The 24584-nt window shown below is 39.9% G+C and overlaps 1 protein-coding gene across 3 annotated transcripts in view; it reads left to right on the plus strand.

The window, feature by feature from the left end:
- GHR (growth hormone receptor) overlaps positions 1 to 19855 on the plus strand; it is a 566569-nt gene extending 546714 nt beyond the window's left edge. For all 3 annotated transcript variants that reach the window (XM_073621808.1, XM_073621818.1, XM_073621801.1), the window contains 4 exons: positions 3712 to 3853; positions 4432 to 4522; positions 7160 to 7229; positions 10669 to 19855. In XM_073621808.1, coding sequence (XP_073477909.1) covers positions 3712 to 3853; positions 4432 to 4522; positions 7160 to 7229; positions 10669 to 11670 — 1305 coding nt within the window. In that variant the 3' untranslated portion in view covers positions 11671 to 19855. The remainder of the gene's footprint in view (positions 1 to 3711; positions 3854 to 4431; positions 4523 to 7159; positions 7230 to 10668) is intronic.
- The last annotated feature ends 4729 nt before the right edge of the window (positions 19856 to 24584 follow it).

The raw sequence follows: 24584 nt of genomic DNA on the forward strand, positions 1-24584 counted from the left end.
AGTTTTGGCTCCTGTATACATACCCTAACATTATTGATGGAGTTACCCTCATACTATATACTTGTCAGGTTCCCAGTTTTGTATTTTGTTTTTGTCCTTTTCTTTGTACAGGGTACAAAATAGATTTGAGATGACTGGGGAAGTCCAAGTCAAAGTGAAAAAAAAAAAATATAGTATTTTCCAAGGGGAATTCAAGATTTAATAAAATGTTTCTAAAATGTGCCAGAAGGTGGGTTCCACCACCTCTAGCTCAAGTCCTCTGCTCTCCGCTTACCACTATCACTTGTAAACACAGAAGTCTGGCTTCTGTGTTTACAAGTGACAGCTTGTCTCCCAACAACACCCACAGATCTGGTCTCCTCAGTGTCTCCCACTGAGTTCAGGATGGAGACGAGGAAGATGCAGGTGCCCAGGGTGGAGTGTGGATGCCGACACCCCCATTGAAGGATCTCCCTGCAAGTGAAAGAGGAGGAGCCAGCTACAGTGTGTGGCGAGGTACTAGAGACGGCTGGAAGCTTCAGCTTAACCACTTCAGCCCCGGAAGATTTTACCCCTTTTCTGACCAGAGCACTTTTTACAATTTGGCACTGCGTCAATTTAACTGACAATTGCGCGGTCATACAATGCTGTACCCAAACAAAATTTGCTTCCTTTTTTTTCCCACAAATAGAGCTTTCTTTTGGTGGTATTTGATCACCTTTGTGGATTTTATTTTTTGTGCTATAAACAGAAAAAGAGCGACAACAAAAAAACCTTTTTTTTTATTTTGTGCTATAATAAATATCCCCCATTTAAAAAAAAAAAACTAATTTCTTCATCATTTTAGGCCGATATGTATTCTTCTACATATTTTTGGTAAAAAAATCGCAATAAGCATATATTGATTGGTTTGCACAAAAGTTATAGCGTCTACAAAATATGGGAAAGTTTTATGGCATTTTTATTTTTTTACTAGTAATGGCGGTGATCTGCAATTTTTAGAGGTATTGCAACATTGTGGCGGACAGATCGGACACTTGACACATTTTTGGGACCATTGACATTTATACAGCAATCAGTGCTATAAAAATGCACAGATTACTGTGTAAATGTCACTGGCAGGGAAGGAGTTAACACTAGGTTAAATGTGTGTTCCCTCTCTATGTTATAACTGTATAGGGATGTGACTTACTAGGTGAGGAGCCACATCATTGTTCCTACTTAGTAGGAACAAACGACATGTCTCCTCTGCCCTGAGGTCAGAGCTAAGGAAGGGTGAAAGTGAGATGCGGATGGGGGATGCAGATGTAGGCAGCTGCGGAAGAGGGCTGAACCCTGCACTCTGTATGCAGCACAACCCTAAACTCTGCACTCTGTATGCAGCACAACCCTAAACTCTGCACTCTGTATGCAGCACAACCCTAAACTCTGCACTCTGTGTGTAACACACACCAACCCCCTGAACTCTACACTCTGTACATTATGCACTCCTAGTATTTAATGCCCCTGTATGACCATCTCACTGTTAGTAAAATGTGACCAGACCCACTATTTAATGCAGTTTGGAGGGTGTATGTGTGTGTGTATGTGTAGGAGGGGGGGGTCGTGGTTGAGTTCCTGCACCTATTTTCTGAGAAAAAAAGCCCTGGTCAGAATTATCACTATAATGTACACATATAGCCAAAAGTTTGTGGACACCTGACCATAACCTCTATCTTTAGTATATGACATTAAAGCGGAGCTCCACCCAAAAGGGGAAGTTCCGCTTTAAGGCCTCCTCCCTGGCTCCTGTTTGTGAAATGGAGCTTTTGGGGAGGGGGGTGGGTACCTGATTTTGATTTTGTTTTTTGTTTGATTTTGTTTTTTACAAATGTTTGGTCTTTTTTCATTGGTTTAGCAAAAAATAAAAAACACAGTGGTGTTAAATACCACCAAAAGAAAGCTCTATCTATTATTATAAAAACTTCATTTAGGTACAGTGTTGCCTGACCGCGCAATCATCATTTAAAATGCGTCAGCGCTGAAAGCTGAAAATTGGCCTGGGCAGGAAGGGGGTGAAAGTGCCAAGTATTGAAGTGGTTAAAGCTGAACTACAGGCAACTAGTGTAAGTACCTAAATCTGTTTTGATATTAGCCTCCTATTATCCCCTGTAGACCATCATACGGAGAGAGGAAAGTACCACATTAGAAGCCAATTTGACTCTGTACATGTACTAAGAGATGACACGCTGACAGAAAGGAGAGTCTGCATATGTATGGTAAAGATTAAAGCAGCTGGTAAAAAAAAAAAACACCTGTAAGGCAATTGTATAATTTGCTAGTACTCATCGCATACTAGCACATAATAGAATACTTACCCTCCCACAGCGTGCTGTCACTGCTAAGAGGGCCGACATCTTCCCCCGGTCTCTCTTCCAGGTTTGTGCGCTCCGGCTGTGTGATTGGCTGGAGGCGTGATGAGGTCACAGAAGCCCTCGGTTCCGGCAAAAAGCTCTGAAGTTCCGACAAGGTATGCCGGTACCTTTAGAGTGCATGCGCCGGTGATGTCACTGGCTGCATGCAGGGTAAATATCTCCTAAACGGTGCACATTTAGGAGATATTCATTTTAAATACAGGTAAGCCTTATTATAGCTATATACCTGTAGGTAAACTTACAAAGCGGACTTTACCACCGCTTTAAATATGGCCGCCACACGTCCAGAAATAATTACACACAGAACATTTTTAAAACATTAACACATATTGGTAAAGTTATTCACAATTTCATTCAGAAATACTTTAACAAAGGATAATGATGAGCAAATTATAGCACGATCTTGCTTAAACATTTAATACATTAATGTGTTGGACCGTGTAAGAGAATACAGCTAGAAGCATCATGTAGTCCATCTGAGCGTAATAAAGTTATTGGGGTCGATTCACTAAGAGTTAAATAACGGCCAGAAAAATGCGGTAAAATACCACATGCGGTAAATCAGTTGTAAATGTTCAATTCACTAATAATTTATCGTTAAATACTGAATGCGGTATTTGTTCTATTTAGCGGTAATTACCGCATTATCTAATGCGACAATTTACCACATTGGCCGGGATTTGTCAAAGAAACAGCCTAGGGGTCAGGGAACCCCAGGTTGTTTTTTCACAATGCTGGTTGCTAAGGAGCAGGTCGGGAAGCCGGTCGCCGCGTCCTTAACAACGGGTGGTTCATCAGCTGACAATTGAAAAAAAAAAAACACACCTAAATTAAAAAAAAAATCAGCTGTTTAGCGGGAAGTCACTGACAGCTGATGAGTCATCGGTTATTAAGGATGCGGCGGCCGGCTTCCCGACCCGCTGCTCAGCAACCAGCTATTTGTCAAAGAACAGCCTAGGAGACCCCCAGGCTGTTTTTTTGGCAAAAACCGCATGTGATACTGCCAGTAAAACCCTGGTGGTAATTATCGCATCCTTTTTTACTCTTTGGTCCGTTTGTGAATTGGACTTAAGAGCTTTTTATGCGATATTTGACAGCACATTTTTTTTTTTTTTTTGTGGTAAATACCGCATAATTGTTATTTTTTTGTGAATTGGACTTTATTTACTGCATGCGATTATTTATGCAAATGAGTAACCTGATACCCTTATCACATGCGGTAAAGCTTTGTGAATTGACCCCAATGTGTTAATTTTATTGCAGTGCCTTTAAGGCTAATTCCACAAAATCATATCTGTTTATTATTTGTTCTTCCTAGTACGAAACTAAGACCCCATATATATCGCTCTATGGCCTAAGGATGGGGAGTGAGTACTGGGTGAAGATCCGCTGCAAGCAGCAAGGAAACGATGTATTTTCAGAATTCAGTGAAGTTCTGATCATCCAACTTCCATCGAGACGTAAGTATTAGAAATTAACACTGACTGGGAGCCAACCACTCAATTAAAAAAGTCTTGAATTACCCACATATATGAAAACTGATGGGAGATAGTCAAAGGGAAGGAAAAATATACCATTACCGTTACCATTACCATCTATCTATCTTGCAGTCTTTAGCGAAATTCTAATTTTAAACCTTACTTCTACCATTGCTTTAGATTTGCCTTGGTGCTTGGTATATGAGCATGTCACGTGGGGAAGCAAGGGGGTCATGCCCAGAAGAGTGCATGTAGCAATTATAGGACTGTTGCACAGAATGCAGCGGGGATCAGAGGGGCAGACAGGGGTAAGAAAGGAAAAGGGTGCCTTCTAGACAGTAAGGGGTCTATTTAATTTTATACAGGTTTAATTTAAAAGACTGCAACTTAACAGAAATAACATTGTTTTTGCCGGGAGCATGTGCAGTGTGGATGATCTGACATTATCAGATGTGATCTGCAGTTATTGGTGTGCAACGTCCTGTTTTCGTATGCAGTGGGAGTGCAGCTTGACATTTAGACTACATACTGATTGGTTCTTATAATGTTTTTTGTTTTAGTTACAGATTATCTGTGTCTATTGTTTGTGATTATTGGATTATTTGCTGTTGTGGTGGCATTGACATTTTTCATATTCTGCAAAAGGGAAAGGTGAGTTTATTATCTGCAAAAGGTACATGTGCAAAAGAGATCCAATACAAGTACACTAGACACATTTCCAGTACTCACCTTCTGTTTTTTTAATGATAACAAAATGGAGCCTTCATAATACAAATGGTATCTGCATAATTGCTTCCATTGCAAATCCAGAGAATAAGGGGTTTGTTCCTAACTTTACTCTCTGTACTCAAACTGTGGCGGTTTACAGTGGAAGGTCAATGTGGTTGTATGTTAGCTATGTAAAGTTAACATATACAGCTGGATTTCATGCAATAGGATATGATCGAGTAGTATATTGTTTTATCATGGATCCTGATTCTTAAAATTTGAACACTTGATAATCGCCTTTTAAGATGTTATTACATCATATTTCCATACACAGTGGTATATTTATTTACTGCTGTATTTTGCCTGAATGTTGCATTGTTAAGATGCTACAAAAACATAAAGGGTTAAGTGCTGTTATATTGGGATTTTTAATGTTTTTAAGGGATATTAAAGTCTTGTTTTTTTGTTTAACCACCTCAATACCAGGCACTTACATACCCTTCCTGCCCAGGCCATTGTTCAGCTTTCAGCGCTGTCACACTTTGAATGACAATTGCGCAGTCATGCTACACTGTAACTATGTAAATTTTTATAATTTTCTTCACACAAATAGAGCTTTCCTTTGGTGACATTTAATCACTGCTGGGTTTTTTATTTTTTTACAAAAAAAAAAAGACCGAAAAATTTGAAGAAAAAAAAAGTTTTTCTTAGTTTCTGTCAGTAAATTTTGTAAATAAGTAATTTTTCTCCTTCACTGATGTGCGCTAATAAAGGCAGCACTGATGGTCACTGATAGGCTGCACTGATGAGGTGGCACTTATGGGCACTGATTAGGTGGCACTGATGAGGAGACACTAATATGCCACACTTATGGGCACTGATAGGTGGCACTGATAAGCACTGATAGGTGGCACTGGTGGGTACTGATAGGCGGCACTGGTGGGCACTCAGGCAGCATTGATGGGTGGCACTGATCGGTGCCACTGATGGGCATTGATGGGCAGCAGTGATAGGCGGCACTGATAGCCAGCACTGACTGGCATCACTAATGGGCACTAATTGATGGCACTTGTGGGCAGTGGTGGGCACTGATTGCTGGTACTGGTGGGCACTGATTGCTGGCACTGGTGTCTACTGGTGGGCACTGATTGCTGGCACTGATTTCTGTCACTCCTGGCGCTATATTGTAATCAGGGCACTGATGATCAGTGCCCTGATTACATGCCTAGATGTCTTCTGTGAGGAGATGCCGCTGATCAGCTCTCCTCTCCTCACACTCTGTCAGTGTGAGGCGAGGAGCGCCGATTACCGGCATCTTCGTGTTTACATGTGACCAGCTGTGATTGGACACAGCTGATCACATGGTTAAAGAGCTCTTTACAGAGATCGGGGTCGCTCCATGTCCTAGCAACACAGCGCCCCCCGCGATCGCCGCACTGCGTGACCCCACGAGAGCGGCCTTTCTGGGACAACGCCATATCGCGTCCCATTCGACGGTGGGCGGGCGGCAACTGGTTAAAAATAATAAACATGTTATACTTACATTTACTAGGCTTTGAAGCAACTGCACTTGCAAAGTGCACTGTCTATTTGCCTGTAAAACCAACCCTATTGTGAGCAATTAGCAATTGCAGAGCTTGCGGTGTCACTATTTAATATATACTTTAGATACTTCTACAACAATGTATGGTATAAAATGAGCAATCAAGTAACGACTACTCATCAAACACATTAGACACATTATAAATGCATGTTAGATGTTGTATAAGCATAACCCTAATATAGTCCATATTTTCCTAAAGGCTTTAGAAAAGTGTGCATTCTCATAGGCCCTTCCAACTTTGACAGTCCCAAAATCAGGAAGAAGCATATTTTACATTACAACACAGAGTTCTTTGATGCTCAGGACCATAGCATATGAGGCGTAAATCAAATACTGCAACTTTTCTTGCACTACATAACAGTGAAAGAGCTTGTGTAGAAAGGCTTTGTGTATACATTAGAACACATCATTGCTCAGACACATGCTTTTGAATGCCAAACAAGTGCGGGCTGCATGTGATCTGCATAGCCTGCAGCACAAACCAATCTCATTTCTGATCCGCTGTGTCTAAAGAGATGTAAAGTAGATCAAATGCAGCCAAGAATTGTCATCTACACTACACAATTAAAGTAGATAAAAATCTGTTGACTTGCTATTAGAGTAAATTTCATATACTGTACATGTAAAATGCAGATAAAACATATCTAGTCTGCACAAACCCAAAGAACTGTTACCTTTTGACAGTAAGAATAATAATTCAAGATCCTGTAATTAAAAATTAGATTTTATATGGCAGCCTAAAGTTTACCATAGAAAAACAAACTAATTATGATTTTTTTTTTTTTTATCGGAAAATATAGAGAATATTCAGTTTGCTAGGGAACTTTTGTGGAACTGTGATGCTTTCTGGGTTTTTAATTACATATTGTTTCATACTTTAAGAGATGATTACAATCAACACTTAATTTTGATTTTTCAGTTATAAAAAAAGTACATAGTAGTGGCTAGCATAACCTTGCTTTGTTTTTACCTCTCAGGCTGAAGATGTTGATTCTCCCCCCAGTGCCAGTTCCAAAGATTAAAGGAATTGACCCTGCTCTGCTACAAGTATGTATGGCAATCATTGATGTGTACATAAATGAGATAAGCAGAGCGATTTGTACAGCATTATAAATGTTTATTTCATGTCCATTGAAGAACGCAGGAAGTCTTTAATCTTTGAGTTATAATGTCACTTACAGGAGGATTGGACACTAGCAAACAAAAAAAAAAAAACCTGTAGGCCAGCTCAGAATAACTCCTCCTACTACCAGCATGCCTCAGTTGTTTGCTTGTGTCTTAGGAGGAATAATGTCTTTTCTTCAGGTCTGTTGTGTTAAAGACTAATATATTTTTGCTAGAATGTTATTTTCTTACTCCCTTTGTCACTGCTAGAGCTTGTTTTTTGATTGCAGCCATGTGGTGCATCCATCATAAATCTTGGAGTGCTACGTCCAGACACTTTTTTCTGCTTTTCCTTTATATCCTTTATCCTTCTTTATTTGTAACATATCAGGCACAGGTCTCAAATATGAATGGCATATGATTGTCCCGTTTATTTAGAGCCTCCTCTCTTTGATTCTACATGCCATTCTCCTGTATGCTGGACTCTTTTGATTGCATTATTCAGCTTAAACTTTATGTAGGGGGTTTTATATTATGTCTTTGACATTCTACTGATTTTTATTTTTATTTCATTCCTATACGTTGCAATAGCCTTCCTTAAATAATTTTTTTTTCTTTATGCATTTTTCTGACATGATGCATGTCCCCCCCTTAGTCTGTTTGTGGGGATTTGCTGGCTTTTGTTTTAACCTGTACCTTCTGTGCATGTTGTTATATTCATCATAATAATAATATTCGTCATAATATTCAACCATAAAAATGACCTTCGGGTACTTCCACAAGAACTGCTTTCCAGACTCTGATTTGGCAAAAGCTAGCAGCAAAGCACTTTCCAGGTCTAGAGCCACTAGCAGTGCTTCGCCCTTTGTTTTGTGAGAAGGCCCAACAAACTAAGATCTGGTAGCTACCTCATTTTACATAGGGCGATAGGCACCTTTTGGATTTCCCATTTTCTGACGGTTGCTACCACAGTACACTGTGGGATTGAGCACTAATCATCAACTGGATGGAGTGTTGTGCATGCATAATCTTGCCATCTTCTTGCTTGATACAACAAGCCATTTGTTGATCTTGATCTTCTTGCCGTACAACCTCAAAGAAGCATCTCTCTGCTGCTGGTCATGCCTGTAAAGAGCCACATGGAACCCCAATCTGTTCTTGCTGCTTGCCTACAGTGGCATTTGTCACCTACAGCCACACTCATCTGTTACCTGCTGTTCAGGTTTCGGAAGTACCTGAGGCGTTGCTTCTTACCCTGAGTTTTACACTGCCTTACTGCCAAGTGATAGCAACATGCCTTAATCTAAACACGGGGGAGAAGTTCTGCTCTACTGGGTGCCCTGAGCTCACACACTGCTTACAGCTCTGGGAAAGCTTACTAGCGACAGCGTTGACATCTGCATCCTTGAATCATGTTGCACTCTGCTCCTAGAGTCAATTCTGTCATCTGATTCCTCTTAAGCTCCTTTTGGTGTGGCCAATTCTTCTACCCTTTTGGCTGAGGCTTTTACTACAGTCATGCAAGACTTTGGTTAAAGTGCTGTACTGCGGAACCCTTCTGTAAGTTTTTTTCATCCGCATAGCCTTTGAGGGCCAAGTTCTTATTGAATTGACTCTTGATACTATTATCAAAGACACTACTGGTGACAAGAGCAATTACCTTCCTCAGTGGAAGAAATCTAAAGAGCAAACTGCAAAATCCCTCTCTGAGTGTTAAGAAACATTCCTTTTGTTTCTCTGCTCCCTTGACACCCTCAATGAGACCCTCCAAGTCTGGTTCCCAGTCTATCTGCAAGGTCTGGCCCTAAAAGTCTGCCATGTCCCCAGAAAACATTATTTTTTACTTTCCAGAGTTGGGGGACGTTTGTTCACCTTAGAGATCGTTTGAACAACTCGCATCTCTGACACTGAGAAGAGTGGCAGATCTTCATCAAGCCATCTAAGGTCTTCTGGACCAAAGTGTCGTTTACCTATTTCCTGTGGCAGAAACATTTAAAGGATTTACTCTGTCCTGTTCACCATTCTCAAGCCCAAAGGGGGAATTAGACTCATCTTGATTCTCAAAGCTCTGAATGTCTTCATTCAAGCCCATAAATTCCAGGCTGACATGTGTTATTCCATCTCTTCACCAGGAAGACTTGCAAACTGTTCAGTTACAAGCCTCAAAGTATATAGGACATGTTTACATTTCACAACAGCATATCAAATTACAAAGGCGTCTCTAGTTCATTACTAATCATCAGTCTCTATGGATTCAGTTACAGGGGGCTTAGATACCCATGCACTATATTTAATCTTAGCTTTTAAAAATTTTAGTCTGAAGAGTGTCACATTCAAAAAGCATTTTAAAAGCATTGAATTCCTCTAAGAACCCTTGAGCTCCAGTCTCATAGGGCGTACACACGGTCGGACTTTGTTCGGACATTCCGACAACAAAATCCATGGACTTTTTCCGACGGATGTTGGCTCAAACTTGTCTTGCATACACACGGTCACACAAAGTTGGCGGAAATTCCGATCGTTCTGAATGCGGTGACGTAAAACATGTACGTCGGGACTATAAACGGGGCAGTGGCCAATAGCTTTCATCTCTTTATTTATTCTGAGCATGCGTGGCACTTTGTCTGTCGGATTTGTGTACACACGATCGGAATTTCCGACAACGGATTTTGTTGTCGGAAAATTTTATCTCCTGCTCTCCAACTTTGTGTGTCGGAAAATCCGATGGAAAATGTCCGATGGAGCCCACACACAGTCGGAATTTCCGACAACACGCTCCGATGGGACATTTTCCATCGGAAAATCCGACCGTGTGTACGGGCCATCAGAGTGAATAGAGGTCTTAATGGAAATACTGTTTTAATGCATTTAGCAATCTTAAGCAGAAATTTTGCAAGATGGTAGAACATGAGCTCTGTAGATGATTTGTAAATTCCTGCTGAAGCTTGATTGTTTTCTTCTACAATTGTTGTTCTTGAGGTTTTTGTTTACAAGCTAAAAATGGAAAGCAATGTCTATGTGTGCTTAGCCTCACAAAATGTAAACTAAGAAATTGCACTATATGCACGTTTGTTCAAAACCAACAATGTGTAAGCTAGATTCCCCCTGACATTTTTATACTATGCACACAGGGGCTAGTAAACGCAACATGTCAAAGTGTCCAGTAGAAATAATGTCAGTGTTTTCCTTAGCAACCAATCAGCTCCTTCCTTTTCATTTCTAATTTGGGCTTTTTCGAAATCCAATAAAGAACCAGTCAATTGCTTTGGGATACAATGGCACTATTCCTTTCTGACAAATTCATAAACTAGGTTGGCTTTTGAATTGTGTCCTTTTGTGTACCTATTAAAATTTTCCATTTGTGATCCAATTTTCTTCACAGAAAGGAAAACTGGATGAAGTTAGCTCAATACTTGCCAGCCATGACAGTTATAAGCAACAGCTGTGCATTGATGACCCTTGGGTAGAGTTCATTGAGCTTGACCTTGATGATCAGGATGAGAAAAATGAAGGAACGGACACTGACCGACTATTGGACGAAGAATACCCCAAGGCACATAGCTGTCTCGGTGTCAAAGATGATGATTCTGGCCGGGCCAGCTGTTGTGAACCTGATATTCCTGAAACTGACTTCAGCAACAGTGAAATATGTGATGGAACATCAGATACTGGACAGACTCACAACACAAAAGACAACCAAGCCGATCTCCTGTGCCTTAATGACAAACCCAATAGTGGAGGAATGCCCACAAATTCTCAGATGCCAAATGTAGAAAAACCAAGCACAATGCTTGAAGATGGTAAATTAACTCAGTTACTTGCTAATGGAACAACAAATGTGCCTCCTTCAACACAACTAAGCAGTTTAAAGCCGAGCATGGATTTCTATGCTCTTGTAAGTGATATCACACCAGCAGGACGACTTATGCTCTCACCAGGGCAACGAATCAAGATGGAAAATGAAGAATGCAGTGAACCAGCAGAAAACCAACATCCCACAACCCTCAACCAACATCCCACAACCCTCAACCAACATCCCACAACCCTCAACCAACGTCCCACAACCTTCAACATGGACAATGCTTATATCTCTGAGTCGGCTGTGACAGCATTTCACCCTGTGAATTTCCCAACAGGGAACGCCCCACAAAACCCAAGCATGGATAGTTATTTCACCCCAGAAAGCCTTACAGCTGCTGCCATGAGTTCTCGTGCCTCTGAAAAATCTTCGGGCTATGAGGCCCCTGTGGCGGACTATACCTCCGTTCACATAACAAACTCACTACAAAACCTTGTGCTTAACACTACTGCTCCACCAGGGAAAGAATTTACCCCACCCTGTGGCTACATGTCCACAGATCAAGTGAACAAAGTAATGCCATGAGACAGATCATAGTCCTTTGAAATCATAATTTCAAAGCATGGGCTTGTATGTTTAAACCAAAAAGATACAATGTCTACAAGGTTTTCTATGTGTTTTTTCTTGTAAAGCTTAAGCTAATATATTAAGTGTAAAAAAAAAAAAAAAAAAAAGAAAACAAATGCCAAAATGTTTATCAAATGATTTCATTTATATCATAGAATGTAGCACAGGGAGACCTGTTTGGTTCCAGTTCATTATGCATCTTGTGATCTTAATCTGGAATGGTCATCCTCTGGGATTTGCAGGTTACATCTTTGACCAAGGTTGATGCCAGCTGCAACTCTCCAACGGTATCAAATGTTGCCTGTTTTTTCAGATTTTAATGAGTTGTCCATTTTTGGAAAACCTGAGCAGTTAAGCAATAACTCTGGATTGGATTTCAGCCTGATTCCATGATAACAGGCAATAGTAAAAACGAAAAACCAAATTCTTCTCCCTTTTTACACCATTTGGCCTCAGTCCTCTATCATAAAAGTGAGGGAATGCTGCTCCAAATGCACAATAGTAGGGCTTTTAAGTGGGACCTCTACTAGCATTGGTACACTATATGACCAGAATTTTGTGAACACTTAACCATCACACCTGCATGAGTTTGTTAAACACCCTATACCAAAATCATGGTCAGCAATATGGAGTTGACCCCTCCTTTGCACCATTACTGATCTTGACTCTTCTGGGAAGGTTTTCCTTGAGATTTTGAAGTAAGTCTGTTTGAAATTTTTACCATATGGCCACAAGCGATAAGAAGATATGGCTTGCAATTGAAGTTTCAGTTTTATCCTAAAGGTGCTCTGTAGAGTTGAGGTCAGGGCTCTTTTCAGACCAAATGAGTAACTCCTCAATAAACTTATTAAACTATGTGTGCATGGAGCTGGCATTATTTTCCCCAAACTTTTGCCACAAGGTTGCAAGCTCAAAATTGTCTAAAAAGTCCATTAACAGTACCCTTTAAAGGAAACCCCTGAAGGGTGGTCTATTTGCTCATGGTCATATAATGTACATAAGCCAAAGTGCATACCTAAATGGTTATCCAAAAGTGGACACCTCCTTTAAAAGACAAACTCCAGGTATACTGCTAATTACATGGGTAAAATACATAATAATTGTTTTACCTGCCAAAGGATTTGGTTAATTTTGGTAGGCCATTTTGGCTGTGCTAGTCAGCAAGATCACTGTGCTACTTCCTAGTTTAGGTTGACTACTTCCTAGGTTGGTACCCCCACCCAAAGGTGATGAAACTGCTTCAAATGAGAAGGCCACTGCTTCCAAACAATGGTCATACTTTGAAGCAAGCTGGCAGAGGGCAGGCTTTTCTACATTTTGCTTTCCAAAGAAAACAAACAGTAATGCCGCGTACACACGGTCGGACATTTCGGCTACAAAAGTCTGACAGCCCGTCTGACAGACTTTCGACAGACTTTCGAGGGACTTTTGGCGGACTCGCGGCGGACTTTCTAATGAACGGACTTAACTACATACGATCACACAAAAGACCGACGGATTCGTACGTGATGACGTACACCGGACTAAAATAAGGAAGTTGATAGCCAGTAGCCAATAGCTGCCCTAGCATGGGTTTTTGTCCATCGGACTAGCATACAGACGAGCGGATTTCTGGGTCCGGTGGAGTTACGACGTAAAGATTTGAAGCAAGTTCCAAATCTAAAGTCCGTCAGATTTGCGACTGGAAAAGTCCGCTAAAGGTCCGGTGGAGCCCACACACGATCAGATTGTCCGCTGGATTTGGTCCGTCGGCATCCGTCGGACCAGTCCGGTCGGAAAGTCCAACCATGTGTACGCGGCATTAGACTTTGCACTGTTGTTTTGATGCATCTGAAATGTATTTAAACTAAAGTTTAAATAGGGATTTACCCAGGTTCTGCAAGTGTCACCTTTCTGGCTATGTAGTAAAGAGAATGTGCATACATCACAAGATTTGCTATACAGAATTCCAAATCCTGTAGCAGGTAAAAAAGTGTATAAGTATTTTGCCTGCATCTTTAGCTGTTTGCCTGCATATTCATATTAAGTGTTAAACGATTTTGTTCAATGAAATCAGGGTTTACAGTAGGTTGGATTTGCAATTCCTTTTCTTTTTTTTTTCTTTTTTTTTAATACTTTTATTGACTCTGTGGATTACTGACTTTTGAATGAGTAATCAAAAAATGGACAATTCAGGATAGTTAAGAACACTAAAAAAAATATTAATTTAGCTGATATATTTTATTATCATAAGATTTAAGGCATGAATTATTTTATATAACACTGCATGTTGTAAAAGCCGCATCACGTGACCATTCTGCAAATGTAGCCGCTGTTCTTAAGTAAGTAAGATCAGTCTCTCATTCAGTCGTTATACACAAAGACAATTCTATTCAGTGAATTTTTTCAAGGAGTCATTTTATACGTCCAGGAACTAGATGGAAAAGAAAGATACACAGAAAATCACTGTATAACATATTTTCTTAAGGGAATATGAATTACTATTTTTATGAATAAATAAAGTTAAACTGCCTTTAGCCTAAGTAAGGATTAAATGGCCCATTTATCAAAGCAGTATATTTGGATTAGGACACCCTCCTCTTTAAAGACAAACTTTTCATAAACCTTGGTTGTTCCAATTGAGCATATGATGAACAATGCATGTTAAAACAATCAGATTTTCAGATATAGACTGCTGGAAGTGACCGTCTGTATTTAAAATAGAAGTCCAAAACTTAAATAGAAGCACATCCTGCAAATAATAGTTTCCCTTCCTTACTGACACACCAGGAAGTGTTGGATGCAAAAAAATTTCAGCAAGCCTATCTCTTAAAAAGTGGACTTTGGTGGCATGGGAAGGTTGATGGGTAAATATATATATATTTTTTTTCAGGCTGTACATATTTTTTTTTAACATCTTTTACTGTGAAAATCATGCTTGGCCCAATAAAGCCCTATATCACATTTAGGAACCAGAAAAGAATCTTAGGAGGTATATTACGTATTATAAAAGCTGGGTGAGGCTCAACTTTTATGAGAAAGGAGATTTTTTTATATAGTCAGTAGCTCTGGATTTACCTAATTTTGACATGTCGCTAAAAATAAGCCCAATGCATATCGATGACCTTGTTTTAAAGTAAGCATTTAGCCTAAAAAAACACTATTACAAAGAAAATATTCACAAAATTTTGATCACTTTTATAGTATCTGCTAGTCACCCATTGTCCCTAGAGGACACAATTGCATTTCCAGGCTGCTATAAAACAAAATGGAAAAGTTTGATTGGACCAGTCACCCTGCCACAAGGGGAAACAACTTAAGAAGAAAAAAAACTGGAAATGATAAAAGGATAGGGCTTTACTCCTGCCCTGCACAATCCACGCTACTGTACTGACTATGCCAGGAATTAAGATCTTAATTAAATTACAATAAGCAGTTGTTTATATCTCTAAATTAGTTGAATGTAGCTGCATCTAAGCATATTATAATGCAAATTCAAACTTTTTAAAATGCTGTTAATTATGTTATATAAAAAAATATATATTTTAATTTTTATATAACTACAGTAAAACCTTGGATTGCGAGTAACTTGGTCTGCGAGTGTTTTACAAGACGAGCAAATTTTTTTTATACATTTTAACTTGATAAACAAGCGAGGTCTTGCAATACGAGTAGCGTCACTTCACAACTAAGGCTCGGTTCACACTGCCGCGACTTGGGATCCAACTTATGAGACTCCACATTGAGTGACATGTGAAATCCCATTTTACTCAATGAAAGCGGTCTTAATTAGCGCTACTGAAGTCGCCCCGACTTTAGAAAAGGTCTCTGTACTACTTCAAGGCGACTTCTATCTGACTTGTGCCCATAGACTTTATTGAATAAATGGTTGTGAAACAAATCATCTGATTTTCCATTATTTCTTATGGGGAATGTTGCTTTGATATACGAGTGCTTTGGATTACAAGCACGTTTCCAGAACGAATTATGCTCACAATCCAAGGTTTTTCTGTATTAATATATTTAGTAAATAGCAGAAGTTAACCACTTCAGCCCCCGACCATTTGGCTGCCCAAAGACCAGAGCACTTTTTGCAATTCGGCACTGCGTCGCTTTAACTGACAATTGCGCGGTCGTGCAACATGGCTCCCAAGCAAAATCGACGTCCTTTTTTTCCCACAAATAGAGTTTTCTTTTGGTGGTATTTGATCACCTCTGTGATTTTTATTTTTTGCACTATAAACAAAAAAAGCGACAATTTTGAAAAAAAAGCAATATTTTTTTTCTTTTTGCTATAATAAATATCCCCCAAAAATATATTAAAAAAACTATTTTTTTCCTCAGTTTAGGCCGATATGTATTCTTCTACATATTTTTGGTAAAAAAAAATTGCAACAAGCATATATTGATTGGTTTGCGCAAAAGTTATAGCATCTACAAAATAGGGGATAGTTTTATGGCTTTTTTATTATTCATTTTTTTTTTACTAGTAATGGAGGTGATCTGCGATTTTTATCTGGACTGCGAGATTATGGCGGACACGTCGGACAATTTTTGGGATCATTGTCATTTTTGCAGGGATCAGTGCTATAAAATTGCATTGATTACTGTAAAAATGCCACTGGCAGTGAAGGGGTTAACCACTAGGGGGCAATGAAGGGGTTAAGTGTGTCCTATTGTGTGTTCTAACTGAAGGGGGATGGGACTGTGCAGGGAAGATGACAGATTGCTGTTCATACTCTGTATGAACAGACGATCTGTCTGTTCTCCCCTCAGAGAACCGGAAACTGTGTGTTTACACACACAGATCCCGGTTCTCTGCGTGCCCCGAGCGATCGCGACCGCCGGGCACTTGCAGCAGCTCCGTGGGCGAGCAGGTGGTGCGCGCGCGCCCCCTAGTAGGCGTCTATGGAACAGATGAACCATGACGGTGATTCGTGCAACCGAGCCATGTTACCGCAGTATAGCTGCGGCGACTGGTCGGCATGCTGTTAAAGGGAAAGAAATCAATGTCCCCAAAGGCTGAGTTCACACATATGCGAATTGGATGTGGCTTACACCGCATCCAATTTGCAGAACATTTAAAAATATGTTCTTTTCAATGGGTCTTCTTTACATATGTGTGTTGCATCTGCACTCTGCATTGCACAAACAACGTGCGCATTTTTTAGGCAGATGCGGTGCAAATTGCAAATAATCTTCAATGGGAACGCATCTGATTCCCAGATGTGTTCCATTCTGAACACAAATACTCTCCCCCTCCTCACTACACCTCTCCCCTTTCCCTGGTCATCTGATCCGCAGCTACAACGGAGAGGAACAGCTAAATGAATATTTTTTTATTTTTGCAGGGAAACCAGAGCTGCAATTTGCACCAGACTAGTGTGAACCCAGCCTTAAAGTAATGGATAACATTAGCTTCAGATTTTTACTATCGCTCCACCTGCAGCCTAAATTGTGGCCTGCAGCCTGACCGTTAAAATAAGAGTAAACTCTAATGTGCATATTAACAGGAAGATCAAAGTGCAAACGTTATATCTTTTTTTGGGGGTACTACATTTCCTGCCTTATTAAAGTGACTCTTATCGTTTAAAGAAAACCAATATTAAAAAAAAAACCTGCCTGTAAGTGAAGATTCTTCATACTTACACCCAGCAGGTGGCGAGTCCTCACTTGGCTTTCTTGAAGAGCCATGACCTTCCCCAAAATCTTCAGGAATTGACACCCTCTGTCGTGTTGAATGCCTGCATCCCCACCACAAACTGATGCTCCTTTTTCCGGCCCTTTCACCCCTACAGGACACATTAGTGGCGTAGGGGCTGGCAGAAGTAACCACAGCAGAAAACGGGGACCAGGCACCAACATACCCAAAAGTTTGTCAACTGTGAAAATTCTGACTTAATCAGAGCAAAGTTTGGACTCTGCCCACCGGGCATGAAGCGTTTTCTATTGGAGGCTGTTTTTATTTTGTTCATTTTAAAGTAGCCTGCTCCTATTATGTCCCAGCATGATCAGCAAGTAATCATAAACATCACTAATGAACTATTACCTAGCAGGAGTGCAGGAGGAGAGTGCCCTTCCATGTGACTGCTGGGGTGACTTCCTAGCAGGGATTAGATGGTAATTTAGACTGGAAACTCCTTGATGGTTTACTGTCAATAGCGGTAATTCATATTTCAAAAAAACTTGATAAATGGGCCAACTAATCATCAGTAGCATTGAGTCACAGTTTATGCAGGTTACGTGTATGTTCTAAGACACAAAAAAGTGCAGGGAATTCAGTTAAATGTTAAGTCATATATTGTAATGTAATAAATCAGAAACCTACATGTATTTCTCCTTTCCAGCAAGCCTTGGATAGGGTTCGGAAATGTGACTTATGTGAATACCATAGAGTTGTTGTGTACAGTGTGTGTATGCTTTTAATTTTGGTTCTTAGCACAAACTAGTTGAAGTGTTGAGTACAGGCACAAGTAAAGCTGACACTATTATAGTGTTTGACGTCAAAGGCGGCACACAGAAAAAGGACAGCAGATGTTTTTATTGCAGAGAATCAGTTGTTGATATAATACAATTCCCATCTGCTCTCAACTATCCTAAATATATTGCCTCTCCTGTTAACTACTGGCAAAATTTAAAGCCCGATCATAGTTTTATTTCAACCTAGATAAATACATTTAGGCTAGGTTTGAATCGGTATCTAAACTGCGTTTAGAACGTTTTTTCAGAGCCGTTTGCCAGGCGGTAAGACGCCTCCTCACTGCCTGCTGTAATCCTATAATTACCACACAAATGCGGTGCAATCGTGTGCATTGCACGTGGTTGCAGGGCGTTTGTGGCGCTTCCTCGTTTACTTGATGCCCACTGAGTGTGACATGCTGGATCATTTTTGTCACGGGCAAGAAGCATCATGACCGCAGCATGTGAACACCCCTAAGCCTTTTTAGCTCAAGAGGGGCAGTTGGGGTGCAATAAAAATGCAACTCAACTGCATATTTTTAAGGCCCCACAATGGTAGGGCTAAACAAGTCCATAGGGTGCAATAAAAAAGAACTTCATGAATGTTCTAGTTCAGAAATCAGCAGATAAGACGACTAGTTTGTGTGACAGTAGTCAACTCTCTGTATATGTTTATATGCTCAAATTCACATAGCATAGCTACAAATACATTTTTTTAAATATTTCTTATCTTTTTAGTTGTTTGGAGCAGGATAAAGCTGCCCATAGAGGGTTCAAATCTCAGCTGGTTCAGCAGGAACCGTCCGAGATTTGAACCTTTATCAGGCAGGCTGAATGTACCAAGTTCATCGATTGATCAACTTGGGTACAACTTGGGTACAACCAGCTAGCCAGATTCACTTACAATTGTTGCTAGCGATAATCACTGTCTTCTCCCGGGGGGGGGGGGGGGGCTGCTTCCCCCAACCTCCCCCACTTTCCCACCAGGAGAAAACAATTGCTAATTTCCCTGCACTGTCTGTGTTGATTGGGAAATTGTGCACCGTGTATGGCCGGCCTTATACATCCGACATAGCTTTCTTGCTTTGATTAGATAGCAATGTGAAGATAAGAGACAAACTGAGAGACATTTTAACATAAAATGGACAACCCGATCCTTGAGATCTTTAGTCCTTTATCAGGGCAGACAATCCTGCAAATCAAGAGGGAGTCCACCTGAAAAAAAAAATTATTAAAAGCCAACAGCTACAAAGACTGCACTTACCTGTCCTGGAGTCTAGCGATGTTGGCAGCCGAAGCTGATCAATCGATCGGCTCTCGGCAGCTGCCGCCGCCATTCTCTGTGAGGGAATCAGGAAGTGAAGCATTGTGGCTTCACTTCCCGGTTCCCTACTGTGCATGTGCGAGTCACGCTGCGCATCCTAAGTGGTCCCGCTATCTCCTGGGACCTGTGTGTTTCCCAGGAGACAGCGGGGGGGTGCGGGAAGGGGCGTGGGAGTCTATTTCAGGAAGTGGGTGCGAATACCTGTAGTAGACAGGTATCTGCACCCCCCTCCCCCCTGAAAGGTGCCAATTGTGGCACCGGAGGGGGGGAGGAATCAGATGAGCGGAAGTTCCACTTTTGGGTGGAACTCCGCTTTAAGAACTGATAATGAGATCTGGCAGCACAGTACAGACAGTGATAATTATAGCAAACTGCCCCCCCCCCAACATTATATAGAAAGGGAAAACTATGTAGGATTTTTTCATCCTGGAGTTTTCAGAAAAGACCAAGCAAAAAAAAGTGAGCAGCAATTTTTAAACATTGTTTTGAAAGTTATGCTATGTGAATAGGAACGCATAACAAATATGAAGTAGCTGTAATTTGGCTGTAAAAGTGGAAATATAGTTTTAATTAAACTACAGTTGGGCTTTGATAGTAGGGATCACAGAGCAACAAAACATTTATCATGAGTTAAGATGAGAATTTGGAGATCAGTCCAACTGCACCAACATTTGATTAGAGATGCACTTGAAGTAAAACCAAAAGGCAAGACTTTTTTTTTTTTTTTGATAGAGTAGAGATAGTGTAAAACAACTATGTGTTTTTTATTGCTGTCTGTGCTCCTGTTAGGGAGATTCACCCTCTCTATTTATCCTGTTTACCATTGTCATTGAAAGTGAAAGTAAAAGAAAATCCCACATTTTTGGTTGTTCCCAGAAAGTAATAGAGGGAAAATCTTCCAATGAGGACACTAGTTCTGGTGATCTGGGAGGCCCCAAGGATTTCCCTAATATGCCGGGATTTCCACTCACTTCCTGTTTTGGCTATGGGACAGGAAGTGAAGGTAAATCTGCCCAATGGGACAGAAATGGCAAAAAAAAAAAAAAAAAAATCTGATGGGGGTTATAACCCTCCCTTACTCTATCCAAAAAAAAAGTTTTGCCTATAGTTCTAATTTAACAAATCAGGGAAACAAAACTTTCCTCCCACACTTGGGACAACCGAAACATTTGATTGATTTAAACAATTAAATGCTTTGATTTTTTTTTTTTTTTTTTTTTGTGACAGCTGGAATTTTGTGACAACAGGCAGCATCTCCAGTTTCCCCTGCTCCAGTTTTCATAAATGAGGCAGTCCGCTGCGTTTAGTTGAGAGCGTTAAGTGAAGTCCAACCTACCAGAGCACAAAACACTATGGGAATTGTTCTGCGGCACAAGCACTGGCAGGCTTTGCTATGTCAGCAATGAAAACGCACTGCAGAAATATGAGAATGATGTTTCAGCTGTGCCAAGTGAACTGGTTTTCCTGTACCACATAAAATGGCACACTACACTAAGCTACATATGTATATGGGGACTAATACTCAATACAGTTCTGCCAGCATTAGAAATTAATTATAAAAAAAAAACTATGATAGAAATGTTGCCTTTAAGGTAGTAATGGTAAATCGCTTCTAACTTGCTGCTAAAATTGTTTTACATCTATATTATTTAGTGTTATGTTAAATATGTTTCATGCTGGACACTAATGGATCTGTTCAAAGGAAATGTCTCTGTGGCTATTATAAGCATTATCTTACAAAGTGCATTCACCTGCAGTAACCAATCAAAATAAATCTTTAAGCTGTTTTGAATTAGGTAAATTGAGATCTGATTGTTTCCTATGGGTTACTGCAAGGTGCACACTGTTATTGACTTGTGCATTGTTTTGTGAAGTAAGCTTGTTTGAAATTTTCTGGCGCTTAATTCTTTTTCAATGTTGATGCCGTTTCCACCCAAAAAGCATTTACTTAAAAAAAAAAAAAATATTGTCAAAGAGTATTTGCTACACCTCTTGGTCTTTACCGATAATGGGATCAACAGCTCGGATTCCTCATGCAGTGCCACCTGCTGGTAGTCAGAGAGCACAGCCCATTCATTCAGGGGTAATGTTGCTCTATGAGCACCGTTATGTTTTGATTTATGGATTTGAGGCCACATAGCCAAGACTATAGAGCCCTCGGCTGTTTGTAGGCCCTTTACGCAGTATTATTTAAGGAGGTGTGACAATTTTCAGGAGTGGGGATTTAATTCATGGAAATCCTCTTTAAAAAGCACAGATTGAATAAAATAATAATAATATAATAGAATAATAATAAAAAGCAGGAAATAGTACAACCATTTCCTGAACACTGGTAAGATGTTTTGGTGTATTTAATAAAGAAGCGCAAAACATGTTATACCAGTTGGTAAACCAAATATGTTGTCCATGCTTATTCAGTAACGCAAATGTCAAAGTTTAGTAACAACCAAAGTAACCAGACATAGACTATGGCTAAAGTACGTAAATAAGTACTGGCTACTCTTAGGCTGGTCATAGACCACTTTTTTTTTCCAATTAGCCAGTTGGTTAATTGGAAAAAAAAAAACAAACAAATGCATTCCTCTATCCACACAAGCAAGGTGGATGGAGGAATCTTTCTTGCTGTGCCATTGTATTCTAACAGCAGCACTCCTCCGCTGTCAAAAAACAGGGATCAGATGCTGATTGAGTAAAATTTGCCAACAAGCCTATTTGACGGAAGTGGAACATTAGATCGACTTCCTTTGAGCATTAGCAGCCACACATATATCGAAAATGGTCTGGTCCCTGCTCAACTGGCTGAATTTCGATCCATTTATTTACGGCTTTACTGTCTTGCCATTTTGTATTGAATAAGGCTGTTTCTTTGTGTAAGAAACTATACGGCCAGTGCTGTTGAACACTATACAATACCTTATTTACATAGACATGTTGCACGTGTGTCAAAATGTAAAAAATGTATTTGTAGTTCCTTATATAATGATAGTACAAAAATCCTTCAACTAGACGATTGGTTCTATAATTTTTTCTCTCCCCTTTGTTTCTTCTCAATTTTTTTTTTTTTGCTAGATATCCATTTTTGTTTCCTTTGCCCTTCGCCTTCTTTTCCCTTTTTTATTGGAAATGTTAGTAAAGTAAGCCTGTTTTCCTCTTAAAGTTCTTAAACTGTTAACATGCATACATTGTGGGCATCTCCTGTATGTGCTTTTAAACGTGCATGAGTGCCCAGGTAACCAAAAAACCCAGGAGCTTTATTGTGCGAATTCTGACTTCTGCTGGCCCACCCTCCCTGCAATTGGTCAGTGTGGGTGCTTGTCCTTTTTCATGGCCTTCTTTAGCCTCTCGACAAAATTTGCATAATAGAGCATCCTAGGCTTTGGGGTTCCTTGGCTGTGCACAAAGATAATTGCACCTCTAGGTGCCTACATTGTTTTTTCTTCCTAATGGCATTACAGAGAACCTGAACTATGAAAGTTGCACCCAAAAAGGAAAGCAGAGGACAGACAAAGGTTTTTTTCACTAGTATTGCGTATGGTCTCTATGCAGTTGATGTTTTCCCCATTACTGGCTTACCGTGCCTTTTTCTACCCTGTTCCTCTCTGTGGAAGCAGGCAGCTTATTAGAGGCAGGGCTTTATGTACTTATGTCATAGTTGCCCCCTAATGACTGATAGAGAATTATTCAAGAAGCAACATGAGAGGTTGAGAAAGCACAGATCCGCAGAATGAATGTAGCAGAAGTAGGGAGGTCAGTGTCCTGTGGGTCCTCAGGTAGAGCTTCCTCTCCAGCAAGGAGAACATTGAGCAGCACAGATAGTAACATCGCAAAATCTCACTCCAAATCTTAGAAGGCTAGCAGTCAAAGGCAGCCATGCCTTAAGTCGGTCATAGATGGAGCGATTTTCTTTCCTTGTTAGAAAATTGTTTGATTCCTCTATCAACACTAACTGTGTTCCCTCCCACAGAGCTATCGTGTTCTCCCAGTGAGCTGTCCCTGCCGAGAGTACGCAATGATTATTGCTAGCGGCTTTAGCTGCTGCCAATAATCGCATGAAAAATCCATCAGGCTGGTTGTACCCAAGATGAATGATCGATCAACTTGGGTTAAATCAGCCTGTCCATACATGGTTCCTAACAGACCAAGATTTGAATTGTCTATAGCTGGCTTTAGATCTCACACTGCAAATATGCAGCTGTGAGGCTCAAGAGTCAAAGTGCACAGGCACAGGAAATGCATATTATTTTAGGATCAATTCAAGACCTAAAGTAAATCATTTAGGGTACTCTACTGCTTAGCCACAAATAACATTTCGACATGTTCCCTATAAGATAGCAAATCTTCACGATAAGTTCAGTTCCACTTTAAGAGCTTTTTGGAGAGGACAGGCAAACTTTAACTGTCATCAGAATGTATAAACAAAGCACTAGTGCACATTTAATATTTCTAGATCAAAATAAGAGCAATGTAATAATTTAATAATATATTACAGATTTTTAAATATATTGTTTAAATAAAAATAAAACGAATTAGAAACTACCTGTGAAGTTTAATTTGCTGCCTACACCAAAAGTGTTTACCATCCTCTATAGCTAATCTACAAGGTTTTCATTTCTCTTGTACAGATCCTCATAGAAGGTATATATTTTATTATGAAAGCAATGTTTCTTATGCTATGTAAGGTTTTTTTAGCCAAAAAAATAGTTAAATACCTCAATCAAATTTCCGAATGTCAGTTTGGTACTGTTTCTGGTTACACAAACCATCATAAGCCATTAAAAATGTGCATTTCAATTTATATTTGATGTTCATCATTGTTATATCTGTGTTCTCTTATTTTCTTTTAGTCTTAAATAAATTTATTTTCTTGGACGTTTTTGTATCCTTAGTGTTATTATCTAAATTGCTGCTGCTATTCTGATGAGAAATTAAATTAAAACGAATTTGTTCTATAAAAAACAGCCATATTTGGATTAGTAAAAACAAATTAGGTTAACGGGTTTGCGACAATTCAGTTTAATGTATACCTGTAATTATACCAGTAAATGGAATGGTAGGGATGAATATGGATTATAAAAAAGCCCTCACAGAAATAGGAAATCATTGTATCTGA

Source organism: Aquarana catesbeiana, linkage group LG01 (assembly GCF_042186555.1).
Source record: "Aquarana catesbeiana isolate 2022-GZ linkage group LG01, ASM4218655v1, whole genome shotgun sequence".
In the NCBI taxonomy this organism is placed as follows: domain Eukaryota; kingdom Metazoa; phylum Chordata; class Amphibia; order Anura; family Ranidae; genus Aquarana; species Aquarana catesbeiana.